Source organism: Sphaeramia orbicularis, chromosome 16 (genome assembly GCF_902148855.1).
Source record: "Sphaeramia orbicularis chromosome 16, fSphaOr1.1, whole genome shotgun sequence".
Classification (NCBI taxonomy): Eukaryota; Metazoa; Chordata; class Actinopteri; order Kurtiformes; family Apogonidae; genus Sphaeramia; species Sphaeramia orbicularis.
The window spans coordinates 12,326,860-12,352,756 of NC_043972.1; the positions used below are offsets into that span (position 1 = coordinate 12,326,860).

At 46.0% G+C, this 25,897-nt stretch overlaps 2 protein-coding genes and 2 pseudogenes across 2 annotated transcripts in view; 1 reads left to right on the top strand and 3 right to left on the bottom strand.

Annotated features, from left to right (window-relative positions):
- The window catches only part of LOC115436166 (maestro heat-like repeat-containing protein family member 1), a 77,121-nt gene that overhangs the window by 35,711 nt on the left and 15,513 nt on the right, over positions 1 to 25,897 (bottom strand).
- On the top strand, positions 1,376 to 2,968 carry LOC115436164 (cholecystokinin-like; annotated as a pseudogene).
- On the bottom strand, positions 5,205 to 10,625 carry LOC115435288 (maestro heat-like repeat-containing protein family member 1; annotated as a pseudogene).
- The window catches only part of LOC115435289 (maestro heat-like repeat-containing protein family member 1), a 30,992-nt gene continuing 16,797 nt past the window's right edge, over positions 11,703 to 25,897 (bottom strand). Inside the window, 23 exon segments of the mRNA XM_030157593.1 lie at positions 11,703 to 11,809; positions 12,284 to 12,383; positions 12,478 to 12,534; positions 12,754 to 12,801; positions 12,803 to 12,907; positions 13,427 to 13,539; positions 13,694 to 13,748; positions 13,751 to 13,831; positions 15,051 to 15,155; positions 16,287 to 16,382; positions 16,608 to 16,749; positions 17,299 to 17,378; positions 17,456 to 17,578; positions 18,891 to 18,917; positions 20,962 to 21,108; positions 21,182 to 21,304; positions 21,381 to 21,500; positions 23,433 to 23,540; positions 23,710 to 23,762; positions 24,002 to 24,143; positions 24,366 to 24,406; positions 24,493 to 24,637; positions 24,751 to 24,858. Of these exon segments, the coding sequence (XP_030013453.1) occupies positions 11,703 to 11,809; positions 12,284 to 12,383; positions 12,478 to 12,534; positions 12,754 to 12,801; positions 12,803 to 12,907; positions 13,427 to 13,539; positions 13,694 to 13,748; positions 13,751 to 13,831; positions 15,051 to 15,155; positions 16,287 to 16,382; positions 16,608 to 16,749; positions 17,299 to 17,378; positions 17,456 to 17,578; positions 18,891 to 18,917; positions 20,962 to 21,108; positions 21,182 to 21,304; positions 21,381 to 21,500; positions 23,433 to 23,540; positions 23,710 to 23,762; positions 24,002 to 24,143; positions 24,366 to 24,406; positions 24,493 to 24,637; positions 24,751 to 24,858 (2,226 nt within the window).

A 25,897-nucleotide genomic window follows, 5' to 3' on the forward strand; every position in this document is an offset into this window, starting at 1 on the left:
CCGACCGGCAGCAGGTGAAGGAGTGAAAGAGGAGGTGAAGGATGTGAACGAGGCTTTGACGACTATTTGTCTGTTTAGGTTTGACTGTTTTAGATTGAATGAGAGAAGGAAGGGAATTCTATTATTTATTTTCTACATTTTATTTAAATAATTTAAATGTTTGATCATGGAAATGAACATTTTATTATGAACATAAAAATAAAATATAGAAGTGAAGCCTCTGAAAAAGAAAATAACTTAAATATGTAAAGCTGTAAATTATTACATTTATCATTGATTTAATGTGTTCTGATCAAATGACACATGATAGAATCTGAATGTGTCTAAATTAAGTCTGGTTTATTTACAGTCATTTTATTTCATTCTGCAATTATTGGGATCATTGTTCAGACTAAAAGGCTTTAACTGACTCATTTGGCTGTTTATTTTATATACATATACATACATGTGTATATATATAGATATATAGATATAGATATATAACACAAAATATATATACATACATACATATTATGTATACATATATATATCTGTATTCAGATTATTATTTGGACTCAAACCACACTTATATTATTCTTAATATTTAATTGGACGTGGTGGTTCTTCTGCATCTGCAGTGAATTTAACTGAACAGATACTTTTTATTCTCAGTGGTTTTCAGTCGCTTTGTTCACTCAAACCCACTGAATAATAAACGAACCCTTTGGGCTGAAACAAGAGGAGATTTGAATCCAAAAAAAAGGATTACACCCACTGTCCTTATGGACGAGAGATGGAACAAAGAGGACCAGGATGGACATGTCTGTATTTAAACCAGATTAAACCGGTCCAATCTACTGTAAACGTCTGTATTTAAACCAGATTAAACCGGTCCAATCTACTGTAAACGTCTGTATTTAAACCAGATTAAACGGTCCAATCTACTGTAAACGTCTGTATTTAAACCAGATTAAACCGGTCCAATCTACTGTAAACGTCTGTATTTAAACCAAATTAAACCAGATTAAACCGGTCCAATCTACTGTAAACGTCTGTATTTAAACCAAATTAAACCAGATTAAACCAGATTAAACCGGTCCAATCTACTGTAAATGTCTGTATTTAAACCAAATTAAACCAGATTAAACCGGTCCAATCTACTGTAAATGTCTGTATTTAAACCAAATTAAACCAGATTAAACCAGATAAACCGGTCCAATCTACTGTAAATGTCTGTATTTAAACCAAATTAAACCAGATTAAACCAGATTAAACCGGTCCAATCTACTGTAAATGTCTGTATTTAAACCAAATTAAACCAGATTAAACCGGTCCAATCTACTGTAAATGTCTGTATTTAAACCAAATTAAACCGGTTTAACGGTCACTCCTTCTCTCCGTCAGACATGAACATTGGATTCTGTGCGTTTATCCTGTTGGTGACGATGACCAGTGGGAGGAGTCTGTCGTCACAGTCAGCGGTCGTCCAGTCACAGAGAGCCGAGGCCCTGGCATCCAACAGCCTGACCCCACCCTCGCCCAACCACACCACCAGGCCCGCTCAGTGTCCCCCCCAGGACAGATGGACCACTATAACCACGTCCAGCAGGAGGGGGACACCCAGGACAGTGTGAACCAGCTCCTGGCCCGCCTCATGTCCAGGAAAGGTTAGAGGATGGGGACAGGGGAGGACAGGGAGGGTGGAGGAGGGGGAGGGACTGGGGAGTGGAGATGAGTGGAGGACAGGGAGGATGGAGGAGGGGGAGGGACGGGGAGGAGGTGGAGGAGGGTTGAGGACAGGGGAGGTGGAGGAGAGTGGAGGACAGGGAGGGTGGAGGAGAGTGGAGGACAGGGGAGGGAGGGGAGGGACGGGGGAGGTGGAGGAGAGTGGAGCAGGGGGAGGGACAGGGGAGGTGGAGGAGAGTGGAGGACAGGGAGGGTGGAGGAGAATGGAGGACAGGGGAGGGATGGGAGGGACGGGGGAGGTGGAGGAGAGTGGAGGGGGGGGGGACAGGGGAGGTGGAGGAGAGTGGAGGACAGAGAAGGTGGAGGATAGTGGAGGAGGGGAGGGACAGGGGGGGTGGAGGAGGGTGGAGGACAGGGAGGGTGGAGGAGGGTGGAGGACAGGGAGGGTGGAGGAGAGTGGAGGAGGGGGAGAGACGGGAGAGGCGGAGGAGAGTGGAGGACAGGGAGAGATGGGGGAGGTGGAGGAGGGTGGAGGACAGGGAGGGACAAGGGAGGTGGAGGAGGGTAGAGGACAGGGAGGGTGGAGGAGGGGGAGGGACGGTGGAGGTGGAGGAGAGTGGAGGACATTGAGAGACAGAATGTGGAGGAGGGTGGAGGACGGGGAGGGACGGGGGAGGTGGAGGAGGGTGGAGGAAGGGGAGGGACAGGGGAAGTGGAGGACAGGGGAAGTGGAGGAGAGTGGAGGACGGGGAGGGACAGGGAGGTGGAGGACAGGAAGAGATGGTGGAGGTGGAGGAGGGTGGAGGTCTTTGGTTCCTCCTGGATGTTGTTCCATCTGTAATCTTCTGTCACTGACACTGAACCGTCACCTCTGTCTCCTCCTCCCTCTTTCTCCTCCTCCTGCGGTCCATTTATTGTCCTCTGTCTTCTGTCCCACTCAGGTGTCCCGTCCCAGACCAGGTCTTCCTTGTCCATCAGGTCCGCTGGTCCTGGTCTGGGTCCAGGTCACCGGATAAAGGACCGGGACTACCTGGGCTGGATGGACTTTGGACGTCGCAGCGCAGTGGAGTAGTACTCCTCCTGAAGACAGCACCTCCTCTGTCCTAAAGTCCACAGACATCAGTCCGTCTCACGCTGCACTGAACCCTGGACGGACTGGACCCAAACCCGGACCTGAACCGGTCCAGAACACACAGGGACCAGGACCACCTTCATCCAGTCGTTTCCTTTGGCTTTATTTGTTCAGAAGAATTTTCAGAAATGTATGAAAATAAAAAAAACAATAAAATCAATTGTCAAAGCCTGTTCGTGTCAACGTGTCCACCAGCGTGTATGTCCACCAGTGTCTGTGTGTCCACCAGCGTGTATGTCCACTAGTGTCTGTGAAGATGGTCCATGTGGGATCTAAGATGGTTCAGGTTCTCAGACAGGGATTAGACTCAGTTCCAGGATCCAACACTTACCTGGGTTTAGTTCAAGTCCTGGTCTTGGATCCAACACTTACCTGGGTTTAGTTCTAGTCCTGGTCTTGATTTGATTCATGTTTCAAAGTGGATTCAGTGTCTTTGGTTCCATATGTTTGTCCACCTGCAGACGGACGTCCAAGTCCACTTACAGTCCAGCAAATGGACAACAGGACAGAGACATCCAAGTCCAGCTGGGGTCCTAGAGGAACCCTGGATGAGGAACCCTGGGCCGTCGGTGTTGGAACCGGTGCAGATCCAGAGCCTCGTGTTAATTTTCACTTTAAAGCTGTGGAGACTTCGGTCCCCAGTTTATCCTCAGATATGTGGGGTGGAGTTGAGCTTCGCCTCCCTTCAGCCGGTTCAGTGTCATGTTTGTTTCATCCATATAATATCATATGGATGCCCGTTGGCGCGAACCTCCGCCTCCCACAATGCAAAAAGTAGAACGTCAGCTTTAATCAGTGTTTATTTGGTTTATATTCATCCATTGGCTTCGTCCACAAAATCACATAATTTTAAATCAGTAAAATCATCCTGAAGTGACGCAGTCCCTTCCCATCATACCCGTCATTTGTCATGCTGTCCTTCCTGTCATACCGTCGTTCCTGTCGTACCTGTCATACCCATCATACCCGTCGTACCCATTGTTCCTGTCATACCCATCGTACCCATCATTCCTGTCGTACCCACATTAGTGTTTTGTTTACAGATCCAGAATCAACCGCTACATCTCAAACAACAACAAAGCAGGAAGAACCTGATGAAATAAGTGCAGTTTTCATTTAAAACACATCACCTTCATCATGTGACCCCCCCCACTCCCCATGCCGTTAACAGGACAGTAGGTTACCCATAATTCCACACACGTGGCCTCGGCTCTGGACAAACTTAAAGACCTGGACACAACATTAAGTGCATTTAAAGTCAGACCTAAAGTCACTGCCCATGTGTTTGAGTTTATTTGGCACTAAACGTCTAATGGCCGATGGCGTCCGAACCCTGGTCACATGGTTCCATCTGGACCGAACCACCACCGCTTCCATGTGCTAGAGGCCTCATTCACAGAGTGTTCGAGGCTTCAGGGAAAAATAAAAACACACAAAAACATCTCTTAAATAATGTCTGGAAAACAGGAACACGTGACGTGATGGCGGCGGTGTGAATGATCTAGGCCAATGGGTAGAGCTTAGCATCGGCGGCGTCTTGGCTGTGACCTGAACCAGGTCGGCGATGCCGTTCCGACGTTCCACACCTGGATCTGGGGATTTGGGTTCTTATTGCTTGTTGACAGTTTGATAAATGTTTCCAGACAAATACATTTAACGTCAGACATATGTTCCTGTTCTTATTTTGAGCCGACCTTTGATCCTTGACCCCTGTGCAGCTCAGGCTCATTTGTTCATCATCTGGTTCTGATTTCAACATGATCATCAAACACACGCATACGTGGACGACATTTAAAGAAGCATCAGGATCATATTCACATGGAAAGGTCTTTAGCTCTGCTCAGGGGACGTTCCATTCAAAGCCACAGAACACTGGGTTCTAAATGCTACAGACCACGCCCACTGTTCAGGACAGTGTTTGGTCAAAGTAAAGACGCTAACGCACTGGTCCAGGACTCCGCTCTCTGGGTCCACGCTCCATAGTTTAGTCCCACCTGGGTTTTTGGATGAAGGTTGTTTTTTTGAATCTCATCACAACAAAGTGTGTTAAACTAAAAGTCCAAAGGTCCATATATAAAGTCCATGCATATATATATATATATATATATGTATGTGGTGTGTGTGTGTGTGTGTGTATATGTGTGTTAGAAGGTCAAGGAAGTCACACACCGGTGTGTGTGTGTATGTGTGTGTCTGTCTATGTGTCTTTTGTGTGTCTTATCTGTCTTTTGTGTGTCTTCTATGTGTGTTTTGCATGTCTACTGTGTCTTTGTGTCTTTTGTGTGTTTTTGTGTCTTCTGTTTGTCTCTTGTGTGTCTTCCGTGTGTATTTGTGTGTTTTTGTGTCTTCTATTTGTCTGTTGTGTGTCTTCCATGTGTTTCTTGTGTGTCTCTTGAGTGTCTCTTAAGTGTCTTCTGTGTGTCTTCCGTGTGTCTCTTGTGTGTCCTCTGCATGTCACTGGAAGCGTCCCATGGCCTCGGCGGCCTTCACCCTCACCACAGGATCCGGGTCCTGCAGCAGCGTCACCAGACCTGAAGCAGAACACGGAAAACCAAAGTCAAAGCCGGTGAAGGTTTAACAGGAAAAAAACACAGGAGGAAACAGACGCCGTGACCTTTGACCTTTAGTGATGGCGCCCATGTTGAGGTGGGACAGATGCTCCTCCTGCAGGTTCCCCAGTAGAAACCCTGAACACAGGACACACATTAGAACAGCTGACGTTCTACACCGACTTCAGTTCATGATCCTGAGTCGACCTGAGGATGAAGCGTCAACACATGAAGAGCAGGTTCCTGAAGGTCGAAGAATGTCAGTGTCAACACCAACACAGCAGGGAACAAAGCAGGGAACAAAGCAGGGAACAAAGCAGGGAACAGAGCAGGGAACAAAACAGGGAACACAGCAGGGAACAAAGCAGGGAACACAGCGAAGAACAAACCAGGGAACAAAGCAGGAAATCAAGTGGGAAACAAAGCAGGGAACAAAGCAGGGAACACAGCGGGGAACACAGCATTGAACAAAGCAGGGAACAAAGCAGGAAACACAGCGGGGAACAAAGTAGGGAACAAAGCAGGGACCACAGCAGGGAACAAAGTAGGGAACAAAGCAGGGAACAAAGTAGGGAACAAAGCAGGGAACACAACGGGAACAAAGTAGGGAAAAAGCAGGAACACAACGGGAACAAAGTAGGGAACAAAGCAGGAAACAAAGCAGGGAAAAACAGGGAACAGAGCAGGGAACAAAACAGGGAACACAGCAGGGAACAAAGCAGGGAACACAGCGAAGAACAAACCAGGGAACAAAGCAGGAAATCAAGTGGGAAACAAAGCAGGGAACAAAGCAGGGAACACAGCGGGGAACACAGCATTGAACAAAGCAGGGAACAAAGCAGGAAACACAGCGGGGAACAAAGTAGGGAACAAAGCAGGGACCACAGCAGGGAACAAAGTAGGGAACAAAGCAGGGAACAAAGTAGGGAACAAAGCAGGGAACTCAACGGGGAACAAAGTAGGGAACAAAGCAGGAAACACAACGGGGAACAAAGTAGGGAACAAAGCAGGAAACAAAGCAGGGAAAAAAGCAAGGAACAAACCAGGAAACAAAGCAGGGAACAAAGTAAGGAACAAACCAGGAAACAAAGCAGGGAACAAAGTAAGGAACAAAGCAAGGAACAAAGCAGGGAACAAAGCAGGGAACAAAGCGGGAAACCAAGTGGGAAACAAAGCAGGGAACCAGTGAAAACACATAGATGACAGACATCAAACCTCAGCAGATGAGGAAGAAGGATTTGGACCAATCCAGTCAAAACAACCAGAACATCTACAATAAACTGAACAGATCATGAATATGAACAGAGAAGTGGATCAGATGGTTCTACAGGGGTGGACAAGAACGGAACTAAAACATATGAACACCAACAAAACTAGAACCTATGACACCAATGGAACTAGAACCTATGGACACCAACAGAACTAGAACCTATGAACACCAATGGAACTAGAACTTATGAACACCAATTGAAATAGAACCTATGGACACCAATGGAACTAGAACCTATGAACACCAACGGAACTAGAACCTGTGAACACCAACGGAACTAAAGCCTATGAACACCTATGGAACTAGAACCTATGAACACCAATGGAACTAGAACCTATGAACACCCCTATGAACACCAACGGAACTAGAACCTACGGACACCAATGGAACTAGAACACCAACAGAACTCGTACCTATAAACACGAATGGAACTCGTGCCTATAAACATGAATGGAACTCGTGCCTATAAACATGAATGGAACTCGTACCTATAAACATGAATGGAACTCGTACCTATAAACATGGCGGCTCCTGCTCGGACTTCGGCCCAGGTGCTTTGAAGAACTGGATTACTGAGATGTGGTAGAAGTTTAACATGCTGGGGAAGTCCTGGATCTGCAAACGGAGCCACTGTTATGTTCTGAGGAGTTCAACAAACCTTCTGAAGAGTGTTAAGATCTAGATCTCACAGACATCAGCATTTACGGCTCTAATCTAACATATTAGATCACCCTCTCACCAGGTACTTGGTCAGATCGTTGATGAACTCTCCGTAGTGCAGGTTCCTGTCATCGTGAAGGTGGTTCTGAAACATGGCTGTGATCTGGTCCGACCCAACAACAGGAGCGCACACACGCATCGCATATTTACATGCCTGAAGTGGAACATACATGTGAATATACAGGACACGCTGCGCCTGTTCTACCCTTAAATTCCAAACCAGGCCCTACCTTCACCACCTGAGGGTTTGGGTCAACCAGGTGCAGTAATAGACTAACAAGAACATTGTGGATCTGGTCTTTGAAGACTGGTTCTCCAGACCCAAACTTGGACAGGTTCCCCATCAGGTGAATGGAAGCACAACGGATCTCATCGTTCTCCTGGAGAATGTAAAACCACGACAGAACATCAGCGTCAGACACATCTGCACATTATCAACATTAACATGTAATATGTACAAATACAAGAACACTAACGCTTTCCAAGAAAGGTTTGATCTTCATGAAAATGTAGACGACCAGTAAGTGGACGTTCTTCTTGTCCAGGTAGAGGAGAACTTTAGACAGACCTGACATGGCCTCCAGAGTGATGAGTTTACCTGCAGGAAAATTAGTCCAACAGGGTTCAATCAGGATGTCACGTCTGTACCAGAGTTTATCAAAGGTCTTCAGACCAAAAGTCTGCTTTCTCTTCAAACTTATGAACTATATGTAACTGATAAAACACCATCTGACAGTGAGGTTTTTTTTCTTTTCTTTTGTCTTTTCCATCATTGTAATGTGGTTAGATGTTGGGCTGTGTAATCAGGTCAACTTTTCTAGACTCTTCCGGACCTTCCTCTTTCTGTTTCATTAATACATTTATTTCCTGTGTCCTGTCACTGCTCAATATTTTCTTCTGTCATTTGACGACCCAATAAAAACAATGGTGCGATTCCTGTTTGGTCCAGACCATATGTTTGGGAACCTCTGGTCCTACCTGGATCATCCTTTTCCTCCATGCCAGAGCTCATGGCCGCCAGCAGCTCCTTGGCATATTTATTGACCTGTTGGCACAGGAGGTTATGGTTATTGAGGGGAGGGGTCTGAGGACATCGAAGGACTCGGTTTGTCTTTTATGTGCCTGTACCTTTTCGGGGGAACCCTCGGCAATGTTTCCCAGACCTCGGACAGCCAACATCCGGACAGAACAGCAGGGGTCGGAGATCCTCTCCATCATGTTGTTCATCAACACATCGATCAACAGCAGCTCCGTCACCACGTGATGGTTCAACAGCTGCAAGAACATGGAACATTAACTGAAACCCAATGAACACGGATCCAGATCAGATGGATCAGTGAAACAAGAAGCTCCAACAACACACAACCCTGAGGAACATAAACATCACCTCAGAAAAAAAAGCAGTGACAGTGATTCTCTGACATTCGTAGATGTTGTTTAAGGACGGACAGAGACACTCGACGATAGCAGGTAACCTCGGACCAGCATGCTTAGCGACTGCCCTGTAGACGACACAACAAACTTCACACATGATGCATTCACTGACTGCACAGATCAACACTATTAGAGTTCTTAGTTACACACACTTTTACCATGGTTTGTCATGACCCTGAACATCTCACCGTGCCAGTAGTGTGACTCCACTGATGTGGCTGTTTGGTTCCCTCATTGCCTCCCAGGCCTCGTTCTTCATCCAACCTCTTCATCACTTCGTCCAACTGGGCCAGAGCCAATAGGATCCTCAGAGCGTCAGCCGCCACCCTGGAGGCAAAGTCCATGAGAAGACAAAGCTTCAGACGTGGAGGACGCCGTGGGATGTCACATTTATCAAAGGTATCAGTCGGACCCGTAGACGACCGCCTAACAACATCCAGACGTATGTGCAGAAAAGTGCAGATTCCAGAGGAGCTCTGGAGCCACTGCCAGCAAGACATGAGGGACACCAAGCAGGTGTCTGAAGGTCGACCAACCGTGTCCAAGTAGTCGGTTTAGTGACCGTCTGGAGACCACATCTGTCAGTATTGTCAGTGTCTGTGCAGAAGCTAACAAACGATGAAGCAGCTTCAGATAAAAAGGTTACTGAAATCAGTACGAGCTGGGAAGCACCTGAAACAGATGACTCTTCTGGTTCCAAAATAAAACAGGAAGCACACCAGCAAACAAAATAGAACAGGAAGTACACCAGTAAACAAAACAAAATAAAAAGTACACCAGTAAACAAAATAAAAAGGAAGTACACCAGTAAACAAAATAGAACAGGAAGTACACCAGTAAACAAATAAAAAAGGACGTACACCAGTAAACAAACAAAAAAGGAAGTACACCAGTAAACAAACAAACAGGAAGTACACTAGTAAACAAAATAAAATTGGGTGAAAAAAACTAAATCTTCTGGTTCCCACTTCTCCACCTTCCTGTTCGAGTAAAACATGTATGCTTGAGAAAGTATTCCACATGTATGTGAATGCAGTTCATATGTGTGTGTGTGTGAGTTTCATATATGTGTGTGTTTGTGTGTTTCATATGTGTATATTAGTGATGGGAAGATTATCCAATACATATCGGTACGTATGGAAATGTGTAGGTATGTATCGGTACGTATCGGTACGCTGACATGCACATGTCCGATCCCAGTGCACCGGTAGAGAAGCTGTGAGTTAATGAAAGTTTGGAATAATATTGTGATGTATTGGTTATTGAAGTTTGTATGGATAAAATTGGATCCATTCAATTAATATATGTTTAGCTCCATTTTAAAGTATTACTGTTATTTGAGTAAAGTTTTTTCTTTTCTTCAGGACCCATGTTAACGAGTGCCATGGATTCGTGGATGGTACACTGTACACTAAAAGTATAAGCGCCACCCATGCACTGGGCACATGCTCCGCCCATGCTCCGTCCCTTAATCTTGTCTGTGTGTATGTGATGTGACAGACATAGAAGAGGGTGACCACATGTGGTTTGTAAACGTGTACTTTTACTAGATCAGCTCTACTGAATATGCAGTACATACCACAGATACTTCCTTTAAACAGTCACATACATATCTCACAGTATATCCCATAATCCCCTGCACAGGTTGTTCTCTAAAGTGGACAGAACCCTTTTTTCTGTTTTACCTACATTACAAATTAATACATTACAAATGGATTCAGTGAAGGAGGAAGAAGTTGAGTAGAAACGAGAACTGACTGTGGAACCCGAAGTCCTACGTTTGTCCCTGACTGTATGAGACAGGTGTCCCAGATACTCACCCTGCTACGTGGACAGACGCAGACGGCCCTGGCATTGTCTTTGGGAGCAGCGACGCCAACGCTTGCACCAAGTCGGACCAGAGACAGGAGAAGAGCTGAGGGAAACAGAGCCCCGGCGGGTTCCTGAACTGACCGCTTCAACAGCAGCTCTTTGAACCACAGGTTATTGGAATGACAGAACACCGATGTGAAGACCAATATCTGTACAGAACCATGAGAACCACGGGAACCACAGAAACCCATGGAAACCACAGGAACCACGGGAACCACAGGAACCACAGGAACCAGAGGAACATAGGAACCACGGGAACCAGAGGAACCATAGGAACCACAGGAACCAAAGGAAACACAGGAACCAGGGGAACCAGAGGAACCACGGGGACCACGGGAACCACAGGAATCACAGGAACCAGAGGAACCAGGGGAACCACAGGACCCACAGGAACCAGAGGAACCATGGGACCCACAGGAACCACGGGGAAACCACAGGAACCATGGGAACCACAGGAACCACGGGAACCAGAGGAACCATGGGAACCACAGGAACCAGAGGACCCAAGGGAACCACAGGAACCACAGAAACCAGAGGAACCAAGGGACCACAGGAACCATGGGAACCACAGGAACAGAGGACCCAAGGGAACCACGGGAACCACAGGAACCAGGGACCACAGGAACCATGGGAACCACAGGAACCCCGGGAACTACAGAACCAGAGGAACCATGAAAACAGGAACCAGGGGACCCACAGGAACCAGAGGAACCAGAGGGAACCAGGGGACCCACAGGAACCAGAGGAACCAGAGGAACCAGGGGAACCACAAGAACAAGTGGAACCAGAGGAATCGAAGGAACCATGGAAACCACAGGAACCAAAGGAACTACAGGCAACAGAGGAACCATATGAAACACAGGAACCAGGGGACCCACAGGAACCACGGGAACCACAGGAACCAGGGAAACACAGGAACTATGGAACCACAGGAACAGGGGAAACACAGAAACCATGGGAACCACAGGAACCAGGGAACCACAGGAACCATGGAAACCACAGGAACCAAGGGAACCATCTATAACATGGAACTCACGGCCAGAGGTGAGCCGTGGCCATCTTAGAGGCTCTCCTCTGACTTGTCCACTCCTTCCTGTCCACGAATGGAGCCCAGAACCACTAACTTGTCCATCACTGTCTCCAGAATCTGTCTGGCCACAAGCGGGTCTGAACCCAAAGCCATCCACATCTCACTGGTCCAGCTGCACATGGACAAGAGAAGACAGACAGGAGACATGAGAGTCCAACAGAGACAGAAAGAGGACAGAGAGAGGACAGATAAGGAGGCAGACAGGAGACAGAGAAGGAGGCAGAGAAGGAGGCAGACAGGAGACAGAGAAGGAGACCGGACAGGAGAAGAGAAGGAGACAGAGAAAGAGACAGAGAAAGAGACAGACAGGAGACAGAGAAAAAGACAGACAGAAGACAGAGAAGGAGACAGAGAAGGAGAACTGTTACAACATGTTCATTGTGTGTCTGTGTGTACATGTGTGTTTGTTGTGTGTACGCATGTGTTTGTTGTGTGTACCTGTTGTGTGTTTGTTGTGTGTTTGCTGTGTTTACCTGTTGTTTGTTTGTTGTGTGTCTGTTGTGTGTTTGTTGTGTGTACCTGTATGTGTTTGTTGTGTCTGTTGTGTGTACCTGTCATAGGGTAGGGGGCTGGTTCACTAGTTGTGGTCAGAACCGTCTGCAGATGTTGTGATGCCAGGATGAGAACGGTCTGTCCAATGGCCACTCTGACCTGAACACATGACAACAACAACAGCATGACAACAACACAACACACACAAAAAAATACACAACTGTAGGACTGATGGAATCTCATGTGTAGATACCTGCTCCTCTGTGATGTTCTGAAGACACACATGGAGAACCTCCAACATCTGTGGAACCTGACACACACAGGCACACACAAAATAAATATACACAACAGACACACAAACACACATCAAATATACACAAACGCACACCAAATACACACAAACACACACACACAGACGTGTGAATTAGTCTCCGCCCACTGCCCACAGTGTTTGTGTTATTTCTACTGAACACCGCTTTGTCTTTGACCTGTGACCTTTGACCCCAGTGACCTTTGCCCTTTACATTACCAGCTCCTGGAGGCCTCCTCCTCTGTTCTTTAGCAGCGTGTTGAGGATTGACGGATGCCGCGCGACTGCAGTTGGACTGACTGTCCACCAGTCCATCAAACAGCACGAAGACCAGAGTGGACATCTGTCCCTGAGGAAGACGTTTACTCATGACCTGGAGGAGACAGAACAGGAAACACCCACCGTCAATGCAGAGGAATACACCAGAGGAAACATCAGAGGAAACACCACCGTTAACACCAGAGGAAACCCCAGAAGAAACACCACTGTCAACACCAGAGAAAACACCACAGGAAACACCAGAAGAAACACCACTGTCAACACGAGATGAAACACCAGAGAAACACCACAGGAAACACCAGAAGAAAACACCACCGTCAACGCCAGAGAAAACACCACAGGAAACACCACCATCAACACCGGAGGAAACACCAGAAGAAACACCAGAGGAAACACCAGAAGAAACACCAGAGGAAACACCATCGTCAACACCAGAGGAAACACCAGAAGAAAACACCCCCGTCAACACCAGAGGAAACACCAGAAGAAACACCCACCGTCAGCACCACAGGAAACATCACAGGAAACACCAGCAGAAACACCAGAAGAAACACCAGAGGAAACACCAGAGGAAAACACGAGACAAAACCCACAGGAAACCCATCCCCCTCACCTTGGTTAGGTCTGAGCAGGTCTTGTAGAGGACTGAGTGGTCAGGGTTCTCCAGACGTTCCTTCAGAGGAATCAGACTGTCCACGCCTTCATCCTTATGGTCGAGGGCAAAGCCTTCATCATGGACACAAACAAACACATGTGATGAATCTAACCGATGAGATTAGGACAGAACTTCAGATCAGTTCAACCCTCTGGACGGTGCCCACTGAGGGCGGGTCCAGAGGGGGCCTGTCATAGGTCGGGGTGGAGCTCTGACACAGCCTACCTTCATAGCGCAGCTGAATGTAAAGCAGAGTGTGGATGCAACTGACGGCCGCGGACACGAAACAGAGGAGAAAGGATCAGAGCAACGAGGAGAGAGACGACCGAGGAGGGCACCAAGGTTATGGAAGGACACCATGTTCTAAAAGAAGAGGAGGAGAAAGAGGAGAAGGGGGAATAGAAGGAGAAAGAGGAGGAAGAGGAGAAAGGGGGAATAGAAGGAGAAAGAGGAGGAAGAAGAGAAGGAGTAATAGAAGGATAAAGAGGAGGAGGAGAAAGAGGAGGAGAGGAGAAGAAAGAGGAAAAGGAGGAGGAGAAGGACAAAGAGGAGGAAAAAGAAGAGAAGGAGGAGGAGGAGAAAGAGGAGGAGAAAAAAGATGAGAACGAGGAGAAGGCGTAAGAGGAGAAAGAGGAGGGAAAAAGGAACGAGAAAGAGAGGCGGATGAAGAGAAGAAAAAGAGGAGGAGAAGGAAAGACGATGAAGAGGAGAAAAAGGAGGAGAAAGAGGAGGAGGAGAAGACAAGAAAAGGAAGAAAGAGGAGAAAGAATAGAGGAGAATGAAGAGGAGGAGGAGACATAGGGGGAGATAACAAGTAGAATAAGGAGGAGAAGAGGAGGAGGAAAAAGAGGAGGAAGGGAAGAGGAGAAAGAGGATGGAAATAAGCGGAGGAGGCAGAACGAGGAGGAGAAAAAAAGTTGAGAAGAGGAGAAAGAGGAGGGGGCGAAGAAAAGAAAAAGAGAAGAAAGAGGAAGAGAAAGAGGAGGAGAAAGAGGAAAAGAGAAGAGTACGTAGAAGAGGAGAAGAGGAGGAGAAAGAGAAGGAAAGACGAGAAGGAGGAGAAAAAAGAGAAGAAGGAGAAAGAGGAGAAGAAATAAGGAGAGGAGAAGAAAGGAGAGAAGAAAAAAGAAGAAAAAGAAAAGGAAGAAAGAGGAGAAGAAAGAAAAGAAAGAGAAAAGGGGAAAGGAAGAGAAGAAGAGAGAAAAGAAGGAGAAAAGGAAGAAAAAAGAAAAAGAGAAAAAGAAAAAGAAGAAAGAGAAAAGAAAGAAAGAGAAGTCATCAGTAGAAAATGGACCAAGTACAACCAACACTCAAATACACAACACAGTACTACAAATGCACAACACAGTACTGTGTACTGTGTAGTGTGTAGTGTGTGCTGTGTGCACTGTGTAGTGTGTACTGTGTACTGTGTAGTGTGTCGTGTGTACTGTGTAGTGTGTGCTGTGTGTAGTGTGTAGTGCGTACTGTGTAGTGTGTAGTGCGTACTGTGTAGTGTGTAGTGTGTACTGTGTACTGTGCACTGTGTATTGTGATGATAGTACCGTGTAGTGTGTGTATTGTGTGTGTTCCAGGTGTGTACCTTGACGGTCAGGTGGTCCAGGTAGAACATCAACACATCGGCTGTAACCGTTACCGCCCACTGTCTCTGATGGTCATGTGATGAACTCAGCCATGAGTCGATGTGCTGAAGGTGGAAATAACAACACACAGACGGTGGGTCGACTTAGGCCGAAAGAACACAGAGAGAACACAGAGAACACAGAGAGAACACTGAGGGAACACTGAGAGAACACCGAGAGAACACTGAGAGAACACAGAGAGAACACTGAGAGAACACAGAGAGAACACTGAGGGAACACTGAGAGAACACCGAGAGAACACTGAGAGAACACAGAGAGAACACCGAGAGAACACTGAGAGAACACAGAGAGAACACTGAGAGAACACCGAGAGAACACTGAGAGAACACAGAGAGAACACCGAGAGAACAGAAAGAGAACAGAGGGAACACTGAGAGAACACCGAGAGAACAGAAAGAGAACAGAAAGAGAACACAGAGAGAACACTGAGAGAACAGAAAAAGAACACAGAGAGAACACAGAGGGAATACTGAGAGAACACCGAGAGAACACAGAGGGAACACCGAGAGAACACAGAGAGAATACCGAGAGAACACAGAGGGAACACTGAGAGAACAGAAAGAGAACACAGAGAGAACACAGAGGGAACACTGAGAGAACACAGAAAGAACAGAAAGAGAACACAGAGAGAACACAGCGGTAACACTGAGAGAACACAGAGAGAACAGAAAGAGAACACAGAGGGAACACTGAGAAAACACAGAGAGAACACAGAGGAGAACACCAAGAGAACACTGAGAGAACAGAAAGAGAACAGAAAAGAACAGAAAGAGAGCAGAGAGAGAACACAGACAGAACAGAAAGAGAACACAGAGAGAACAGAAAGAGAACAGAAAAGGAACAGAAAGAGAGCACAGACAGAACAGAAAGAGAACACAGAGAGAACACTGAGAGAACAGAAAGACAACAGAAAAAGAACAGAAAGAGAACACAGAGAGAACAGGGAGAGAACACAGACACAACAGAAAGAGAACACTGAGAGAACAGAAAGACAACAGAAAAAGAACAGAAAGAGAACACAGAGAGAACACTGAGAGAACAGGGAGAGAACACAGACACAACAGAAAGAGAACACAGAGAGAACAGCAAGACAACAGAAAGAGAATGCCAAGAGCACATGTGGAGGAACCTGTAGAGAACATGAAGATGTTAGAACCACAGCTGATGAAGCTGACCTTGAAGACGTTCTGCAGGCCATCGGGGTTTGGATCCTTCAACAGGAAACTCCTCAACAGCTGCTGCAGCGATGCCAACGTGTCTGTGTACAACGTCTGGACAACAGGAGGACAAGACACACAACCATGACAGGGGGGTCTGAGGGGGTTGGGTTCTGTTCTGACTGGCTGGGTGGTTTTGGGGGGGTTGGGTTCTGTGCTGACTGGCTGGGTGGGGTCTGAGGGGGTTGGGTTCTGTTCCAACTGGCTGGGTGGTTCTAGGGGGGTGGGTTCTGTTCTGACTGGCTGATCTGTGTACTGATTCTGTGGTCCGGTCGTCACCTGTCTCTGCTTGGGGTCCAGGACATCATCGTCTTTGGTTCTCTCAGGTGTGTGCGTCTCCGGCGGCAGAGAAAACACACTGTTCACACAAACCTTCAACAGGTCGAAGGCATCATTCTCGGTCAGAGGAGGATCCAGAGGTCTGAAACGGGAGTCAAAGACTGAACCGACAACCAGGAAAGAACAGACGACAACAAAAGAACAGATGACCACGAAAGAGCAGACAACCACGAAAGAACAGACGACCAGGAAAAATCTATTATTAATGTCTCTTTCATAAAATAAATGTTTAAACAAAAGAGAATCAGTGGAATTTTAACAAAACACAAAATACACAACATAAAATCACTGAAAACCAAAACCATAAATTTTGTTTTGTTCTTGTTCTGAAACCAGAGGTGTTAAAAAAAGACCCGAATCTGTTCCTCACATTCACACTGAAACACATGAGAAACAGAAGCATATTTACAGAAAACACGCAATCATCACACATCAAATATGTCGACTACAGCAACAAAAGTCAACGCAAATATGTGTATTTTTTGGTTCTAACTTGATTTTAAAGTCAGATTCCGATTTTCTATGAACCACATATGAGGGTAAAACAGGACATGGTGATCCTGTAGACCTGGTCCAGACCTGGTCGTTTAGAGATCACCAAGGATCTAACTGTTTTTTGGCTCAAGGATACATCAGGTTGGCACAGGTGCTCATCACCAGAGGGCGCACTGGAGTCCGTAATGAATCAGCTGCCTCTGCCTTGATGAAATCCTGAAGCAGGACATAAATCCAGGTGTGATCACAGATGTTAAAGCTGTAGAAGCTGAAGTAGCGGCTGAACTACTGACCAGCATGATGCTAATGAGCTCCTGTTTCCGCGTAAAGACGTAGCCCTGTTTCTTCACACACTCGCCCACGGCTTTGGCGATGAGGCCAATGCTCTGGATCAGACTCAGCTTCATTGTCAGGTCCTGGTTGTGTATTGGAAACAACACAAAATACACAAAAAGAACACACAACACAGGGAGAGGAAGGACGCAAAGAGACAAGAAGAGGATCAAGAGACGAAGGATGAGCGTGAAGGAAAAGAAACTGTCAGAAGTCAGAAAAAAAACCAAACAAACAGATATTCAGTCTAGAGCAGGGGTACCCAACCCTGGTCCTCCAGATCTACTGTCCAACCCTGGTCCTCCAGATCTACTGTCCAGCCCTGGTCCTAACCTAAACCCTAACCCTACGTGTTTTAGATGTTTCCTCTTCCAGTCCACCTGATGGTCATTCTCAGTCTTCTGCAGAGCTGGATGACCAGCTGATCATTTGAATCAGGACTATTGAAGACGGACACGTCTAAAACATGCAGGACAGTAGATCTGGAGGACCAGGTTTGGACACCCCTGGTCTAGAGGAATCAGATCTACAGAGGATCGGCCAAAGCACCGGGACAGGACCAACCAACCAACCAACCAACCAACCAATCACATGAAGGACATGACGGGCCCCCTCCACCCACCGGCAAGTCACTGATTGAGTCCAAAGGCTTTGGGTCCATGTCCAGTTGATGTCCTCTTCAGACCTGTTCTATCTGCTCTAGTTCTGCTGTTTCAGACCTGTTCTATCTGCTCTAGTTCTGCTGTTTCAGATCCGTTGTATCTGCTCTAGCTCTGCTGTTTTAGACCCGTTCTATCTGCTCTAGCTCTGCTGTGTCAGACCCGTTCTATCTGCTCTAGCTCTGCTGTTTCAGACCCATTCTATCTGCTCTAGTTCTGCTGTTTCAGACCCGTTCTATCTGCTCTTGTTCTACTATCCCTGCTGCTGCTGTGGGTGTGAACGGAGGAGGGGGAGGTTTCCACAGAAGCTCATCTGTTAATCAACACCTTTGACCCAAACTGATGTGAGTTCCATTAGAATTAAAACAGGAGTTTGAATGAGTTTAAAGCTACTTTTCACAGACATAGATCAGCACTGATGAACGGTGGAAAACATGGGCTAGACCTCTGAGCTCACATCATTGACCGTTTACAGGAAATGGAACTCAGGCGTTCTCCATTCTCCGTTCTCTATGGCTGTGAGTTCAAGTGCAGCTTTAAACAGTCAAAGCTCAAACACAACGACTTATCGTATGGAACCAGCTGTTGTTCTTGACCTTTAGATGTTTAGACTAAATGTCAAGATTTTAGTTTATGCAGAAGAAAAGCAGAACAGAAGAGAAACCAGAGAAAAGACAGAAGGAACTGGTACGAGTGGAATAAAAGCCAGAGGACGAGGCCCTGGGACGGACGGTACCTTAGTCTCTACTTTAATCCCCAGAACCTGCATGAAATAAAGGTGGAAGAGTCAGGAACTCAGACACATGCAGCTGTGGAACCTGCAGCTGAAGCAGGGTCACATGGTTCCAATCTACAGTCAGAGCTGAACCCTAACCCAAACCCCAAACCCCTAACCCCTAACCCTGACACTGCCCATAACCCTAACCTTAACCCTAACCCACCACTAACCCCAGCCCTAACTCTAACTCTAGCCCTAACACCAAGCCTAACCCTGACTTTAACCCTAACCCTGACACACACTCTAACCTTAACCCATCCTTAAATTAATCTCACTTTTTTGCAATATCAAAAATATCAACCCCCCTTTTTTAAAGCTGCAGTATGTAGGATTGTGGCCAAAACTGGTACCGCAATTACATTCAAAATACTGTAGAACGTGGTATCCTCTCCTCCTCCGCCCAGGCTAGGGGTTGCCAGATCCCGCATGAGCATCCACTACTAGCGTTTCCTCTAATCCTTGCCACCACACCATAAATTTCATACAAAAAAAATCATCACCAGACTTACTCTACATAAGTCTAATATATAACAGGCCAGAACAAACGTCCTGCACAGTCAAATGAAAATTTGCGAAGATTCAGGAGCTCTAACCCCCCCCCCCACCACCACCACCACCGAACCACGGACGCCGAACTACTGACACCCCCACCACCGAACCACAGACACCGGACTACCCCCCCCCCGACCGAACCACGGACGCCGAACTACCGAACCCCCCCCACACACACACACACACACACACCACTTTCCGGACGACTGATCCCCCACACACACACCGAACCACAGACGCCGAACTACCAACCGAACCCCCCGACCGAACCACGGACACCGAGCTACCGAGCCCCCCCCCGATCGAACCACGGACCGAACAACCCCCCCCCCCCGTTCGGATTACACACCGCTAAATGAACAGGTCACTTCCACAGAAAACACTGAACTACTAGGAGCTACCATGGCAAGAGACAAGTCCTACACCGGTACCTGGTCTGTTCACCAGTCCCGGACCGGCAGTCTCTTCACCGGGGCCAGGAGAAGAGACTGCTGCCCGGCCCCGGAAGAAGGGACCAGGTGAAGAGGCCGCGACCCCGGCTCTGAGTGGCTCTTACCGGTGGTCAGACTAAGGCAGGGCCGGCGTCGGTCTTCAAATCCTTCTCCTCTTTCAGCCGTCTCCATGTTTCTAAATCATCTCCTATACATCTCCTTGTTTTATTTCTCACTTTGTCACGATGTATTTGGGAATAATAAGAGTCCTTTTAGGTTTAATAACGTCAGACATTTGTGATCAGAAATGTTCCAGCTGCAGCCCACGGGGATCTGGCAACCTGGATGCTGAAAGGCTTCTGACTCTGTGATTAGCAGACAGGTGATGGGCGGGGCATCAGACCAAAACACACAATGTCAACATAAACATCATTTCAGGGCTGACACTGAGCTTTTCAACTGTACATATTCTGGCTGGACTACTACTGTCAGTGAGATCAGTATTTGAAATGAACATGATTCCTTAATGTCTGGTGACAGTCAAGGCAATTTTACAATTACTTAGAACATAATTCCTACATACTGCAGCTTTAATTAATTTTAGGACCTACGCACTCTGGGCTTGGGATGGTGGCAGATACCCTCAATACATTGTGGGACCCTGCTCCCACCCCAACACCCCGAATTATTTATTTAAATAAAATGGGAGCCCCCCTTCCATCTGCCCCGGTGGTCCACCTGGGGATTGAACTGGGGTCCTGGGCACTAAAGTCCCAGGCCCCTTCCACTCCATCCTTGCTCCAATAGCTAAGAAGATCGTCAGTTTAACCCAAACCTAAAACCTTAACCCTAACCCAAACCTAACCCTAATCCTAACCTTAACCCTAACCCCAAACCTTAAACCCTAACCCTAGCCCTAAACCTTAGCCCTCACCCTAAACCTAAACCCTAACCCCTAAACCTAAACCCTAACCCCTACCCCAAACCCTAAACCTAAACCCTAACCTCTAACCCTGGCCCCTAACCCCTAACTGCCTTAGTCGTACCTTAGTGTTGAAGTGTTTACTGATGCTGCGGAGGATGTCCTGGTCAAGGCGCTTCAGGATCTGCTCTGGAGGTGCGTTCAGAGCAACATGACCATAACACAGTATTAAAGTACTTTTCACCTTCTCCACCTCAACCTCATTACGTTCCTGAGGAAGAAGACACAGTGTCAGGACGCCGTCGTACAGACTGACCGATGGTCGTATGAGGACGCCGTCGTACCTTCAGCAGGTTGAAGATGCTCGGTGACTTCTTAAAGGCGTCTGATTTTCCAAACTCGTCCAGTTTTGCCAGAGTTCCCTCTAGGTGGCTGTTGGCACACAGGCCAACGCCCATGGCCACGCCCTAATATCCATAAACACAAGTCAGAGCTCAGATGAGTTCCTTAAACCCTGAACCTTCAACCATCCCACTTCAGTACCTGTCGCTCCACGGCGTCGTTGTGACGGGCACCGACCAGGAGTTCATGGAGCTGTTTTTGAACCATGTCCTTATTGAAACAGTGTTGGAGCGTCACCCCAATGCACCGATACAGGAAACTCTGGAGCACAAGCACAACATTCAACAGAAAAGAGCAGAACATGAACCTACTAGGTATGAACTAGACTGGACGCTTCAGTTCCATGAACAGAAGAAACACGGACCACAGAACCCAGTCGACCTTAGTTTGAAAACACTGATAACCAGGCTTACACTGTCGGGGGCAAGGTTATTATCATTAACGAAAACTAACGAAATGACGAAAACTAGAATTGAAAAAACATTTTCGTCAATTGAAATAAATAAAAACTATAAGTAAAAGAAAAAACGATAACTATCTGAAATTGTATTGTGTGTTCACAAAACTAACTAAAACAGATAAAAATTATGGAAAAAATTCCCTTCGTTTTTGTCAATGTCGGATTGATACGAAATCGATTTATTTTGCTCTAGCAATTTTAGCTAGCGGCACCATACGACACTTCAGTCTGTCACTTGTGGTTTACAGTTGCCTGCTGGTCCCCACTCTACCTGGAAACATGGAGACTAAAGTTGGGAGAAAGCAGCAGAGTCCTGTCTGGGATTTATTTGAATACAATGGTGAAGAAGATAAAAGATATGACTAAACTAAAATTAATACTAAAACTAAACTAAAACTAAGCATTTAGAAAAAAATGAAAACTAATAAAAACTAGCAATCCAGCTCTAAAAATGAATTAAAACTAACTGAATGAGAGAAAAAAGTCAAAACTAAATAAAACTAAACTATAATGAAAAATCCAAATTATTTTAACCTTGGTCGGGGGCCCACATCAAGGGTCTGTCCCCCAACCCCCCCCCAGTCCTCTGTTCTATATAAACCTATTCTCCTTAACTGTTAGACAGTGGATGTGAACTCAGTCTGAGCTCCGTGGGCCTGATAGTGTCAGAAGAATGAACCCATTGAACCCTAAACTGAGCCCAGATGAACTCTGGATGGTAGAACATGGACAGTTGGAAGAACATCAATAGGATCCACATTTGATCTGAATCAGCTGAATACTCATGATTTATGTCCAAAATACTGATGTTGAACTACACCGCCCCCATGTGGACAACTGATAATACTGACAGAAGCTGAAATCAGAGGGTTCTTCCGCTAGGGGTCCACTATGGTGGTTCTCAAGGAGAAGAATCCAACCAAATCTGTCCAAGTTATCCACAAAACACCTTGGAGATCCAACAGCAGCGGATCTGACGGTGGTCAGGGTACTGTTTAATTCTGATTGTAGTGAAGACACCAGATACACACAACCATAATTGGTTCCTAATTTCAATATAAATAGTCGGGTTGGAACGGATGGAACTGAAAGTGTTGGGGAAGTGACTTTACAGGAGTGGTGCCAGGAGCAGCCAATCAGAGGCAGCGTCGGCTGTGATGTCATGATCATGGCTTCAAAGACATTGAGGAGGAAAAACAAAAGGACTGTCTGTGTTCAAACATGAAATACAATTTAAATTACAAACACTACATTTTTTTTTTTTTAAATTTTGTGGTTGCCCAAAATTGTAGTTTTTGTAGTTGTAGTTGTTGTAATTGTAGAACTACAAAAAATGATTCAACAAGTACTGGAACTACTGGACACGGAACAAAATATTACTGTAGTTGAAGTGTCCCCAACACTGGGAACGGAGTTGACGATTTAAAACCCAGACGCACTTAAACCAAGATGCATTTAAACCCAGACAACATGTCGATGGAAACACAACTGAAGACTGACCAGGTCACATTTAACACCTTCAAAGACTCTTTAAGGTGTTAAATGCAGATTAATAAATTCAAGACTTTTCAGACAGTTTCAGACCCTGTGGGAACCCTGAAACATTTGATCACAGACCAGTCAGCGTCAGGATTCAGACACAAACCACTGATCCAGCGTCAGTTCCAGCAGCACACGGCTTTAAATGAGCCTGGACTTGAACCCTCACCCTGCCCTCCAATCCTCCTCCTCACCTTCTCCTCTAAGGCGTTGTTGTACGTGCAGAGGTAGCGCGTGGCTTCAGCTGCCAAATGACAAACCCACTGATCATCATCCACAGTCGCCAGAGTTTTGGACAAAAGCTGAAGTTCACAACAAAGAGGAAACTTTTAGAACATGAGCCAAAAAAGAACATGAACCAAAAACGCAGATGGAGAAGAAACAGAGAGAGTCACAACATGTGAATTTGCACACAGACTGTGAAAACAGAGGTTTGATCTGTCCAAACAGCAGCCAGGATGGAATATTTACCTTCAGCAGCTTCTGCTCCCACTGCTGCTGATCTAGAGTTTGTACTGTTGACTCTGGAAAAAAACAAACCAACAAACAAACAAACAAACAGTTAGACTGAAGAAGACACCGTCAAAAAGACAAGAATAAGGAACAGAATTAAAAGAAGAAAACCCTCAGGTCAGAAAACACTCTGGTACACAGGTAACCAGGTAAACAGACAGGTAAACAGGTAAACGGACAGACTGTAGCCTCAGCTGTCAAAGCTCAGATTCCAGGTGCAGCCGGGGGGGGGGGGGGGGGGTGTTCGTACCTTCCAGTTCTGCCACCAGGGGGGGGATGTCTCTGTCCCACAGGCCATCGGTCCTCGGGTGGATGTTGGTGCTGAGGACGAGGAGGAGGGACAGGGATGGAGCCCCATGTCCTCTGCAGTTGAACGGAAAGGCTGCATTCACCTACCACAGGTAAACATACAGGTAAACAGGCAGGTAAACAGTGTGTCCCTGGTCTGTGTCCACTGTCTTCTAGGTCTGTGTCCAGTGTCCCCCTGGTTTGTGTCCAGTGCCTTCCAGGTCTATGTCCAGTATCCCCCTGTTTTGTGTCCAGTGTCCCCGTGGTCTGTGTCCCTGGTTTGTGTCCAGTGTCCCCCTGGTCTGTGTCCATTGTCCTCCACTCACCATCAGTCTGATCATCAGTGTTTGAGGTGAGGGCAGATTGACTGAAACAGACAAACACACAGTCAGTTTCACACAGTTTCAGGTGAATTCCTTCCAAAATTTTTTCGTACCCGTTGTATCTTCTCACCTTCCTGTGTGAAGTCTATGTTAAAACTGGGGTCCTTGTTTTGTTTCTTGGTATTTCCCAAGACTATTAGACTTTTACACAAAGGAGTGGTGGCGTTACTGAACTGAGATGGCGTCAGATAATACAACAACTTTGGCCAAAGCACCTGCAGAAAAAAACAACATTAAGAACAATAACAACAAAGCCACATCCATGAACAGAACAAACACATGAACAAGTGATGGGATCAGAGTTGGACTGGGACAGAAGTGGACGTACGGGGGCCAGTTGTCCAACGGTGGTGGTCAGCAGGTGGAGGCTGTTGTCACACATCGTTCTCAGAGCCTCATTGGTCACTTCCTCTGGATCTGTGGACCTTGGACCACGCTAAAAACACAGAAACCAAATAAAAAAACAACAGAAACCAATAGAAACAAAAAAAAAACCAACAGAAACCAACAAAAAACAACAGAAACAAAAAAAACCCCAACAGAAACCAACAAAAAACAACAGAAAACAAAAGATACCAACAAAAAACAACAGAAACCAACAAAAAACCAACAGAAAACCAACAGAAAACAGAAAACAGAAACCAACAAAAAAAGACAGAAATCAAATAAAAAACAACAGAAAACAAAAAAATAACAGGAACCAACAAAAAACAACAGAAAACAACAAAAAACAACAGAAACCAAAAAGACAGTGTTTGACGACTATTCACCGCATCAACACTAGTTCATTTAGACCAGAGGTGTACAAACTAGGGCCTGGGGGCCAACTGTGTCCCACCATCCATGTTTAATTGGCCCAATATAATGGATTATGACCCACATAGAATATATGTGATTAACACTATTGGACTTCATAGCTTTAACACAAGGTTTGAACCACCCTAAGAACCAATCTGATATAAATATACCTAGGATTAATACTCTACATTAACACAATACACACTGTACATTAATGCTATAAATACTCCACATTAACGTTATAAATACTCTACATTAACGCTATTAACACTGTACATTAACACTATCAATACTCTACATTAACACTATAAATATTCTAGTACACAAATAGTTGTTAAAAATCAGCACATTTAATGAAAAAGTACTGAATATCTTTTCTACCTCTGGTCTGAAATTATGACGTACAGACATCACTCTGTTTTATACCAGGATTATGTTCTTTTCTCTGCACCTTTTCTGTAATAAACATACTTTATATGTTGTGTCTAATACAATAAAGCCCATGTTTGACAGTTAAATGAAGCTTTGTGTGCATCGTCTTTAAATGGACTGAGCTGTTTTTATGTAAAGGCTGCAAAGCATTTAGTAGGAAACCCATCATACTGTGAACAGATCACATGGATGGTTTTACTTGTCATGTTTATGCTTGTTTTCCACATTTGGAAATCCAATCTATT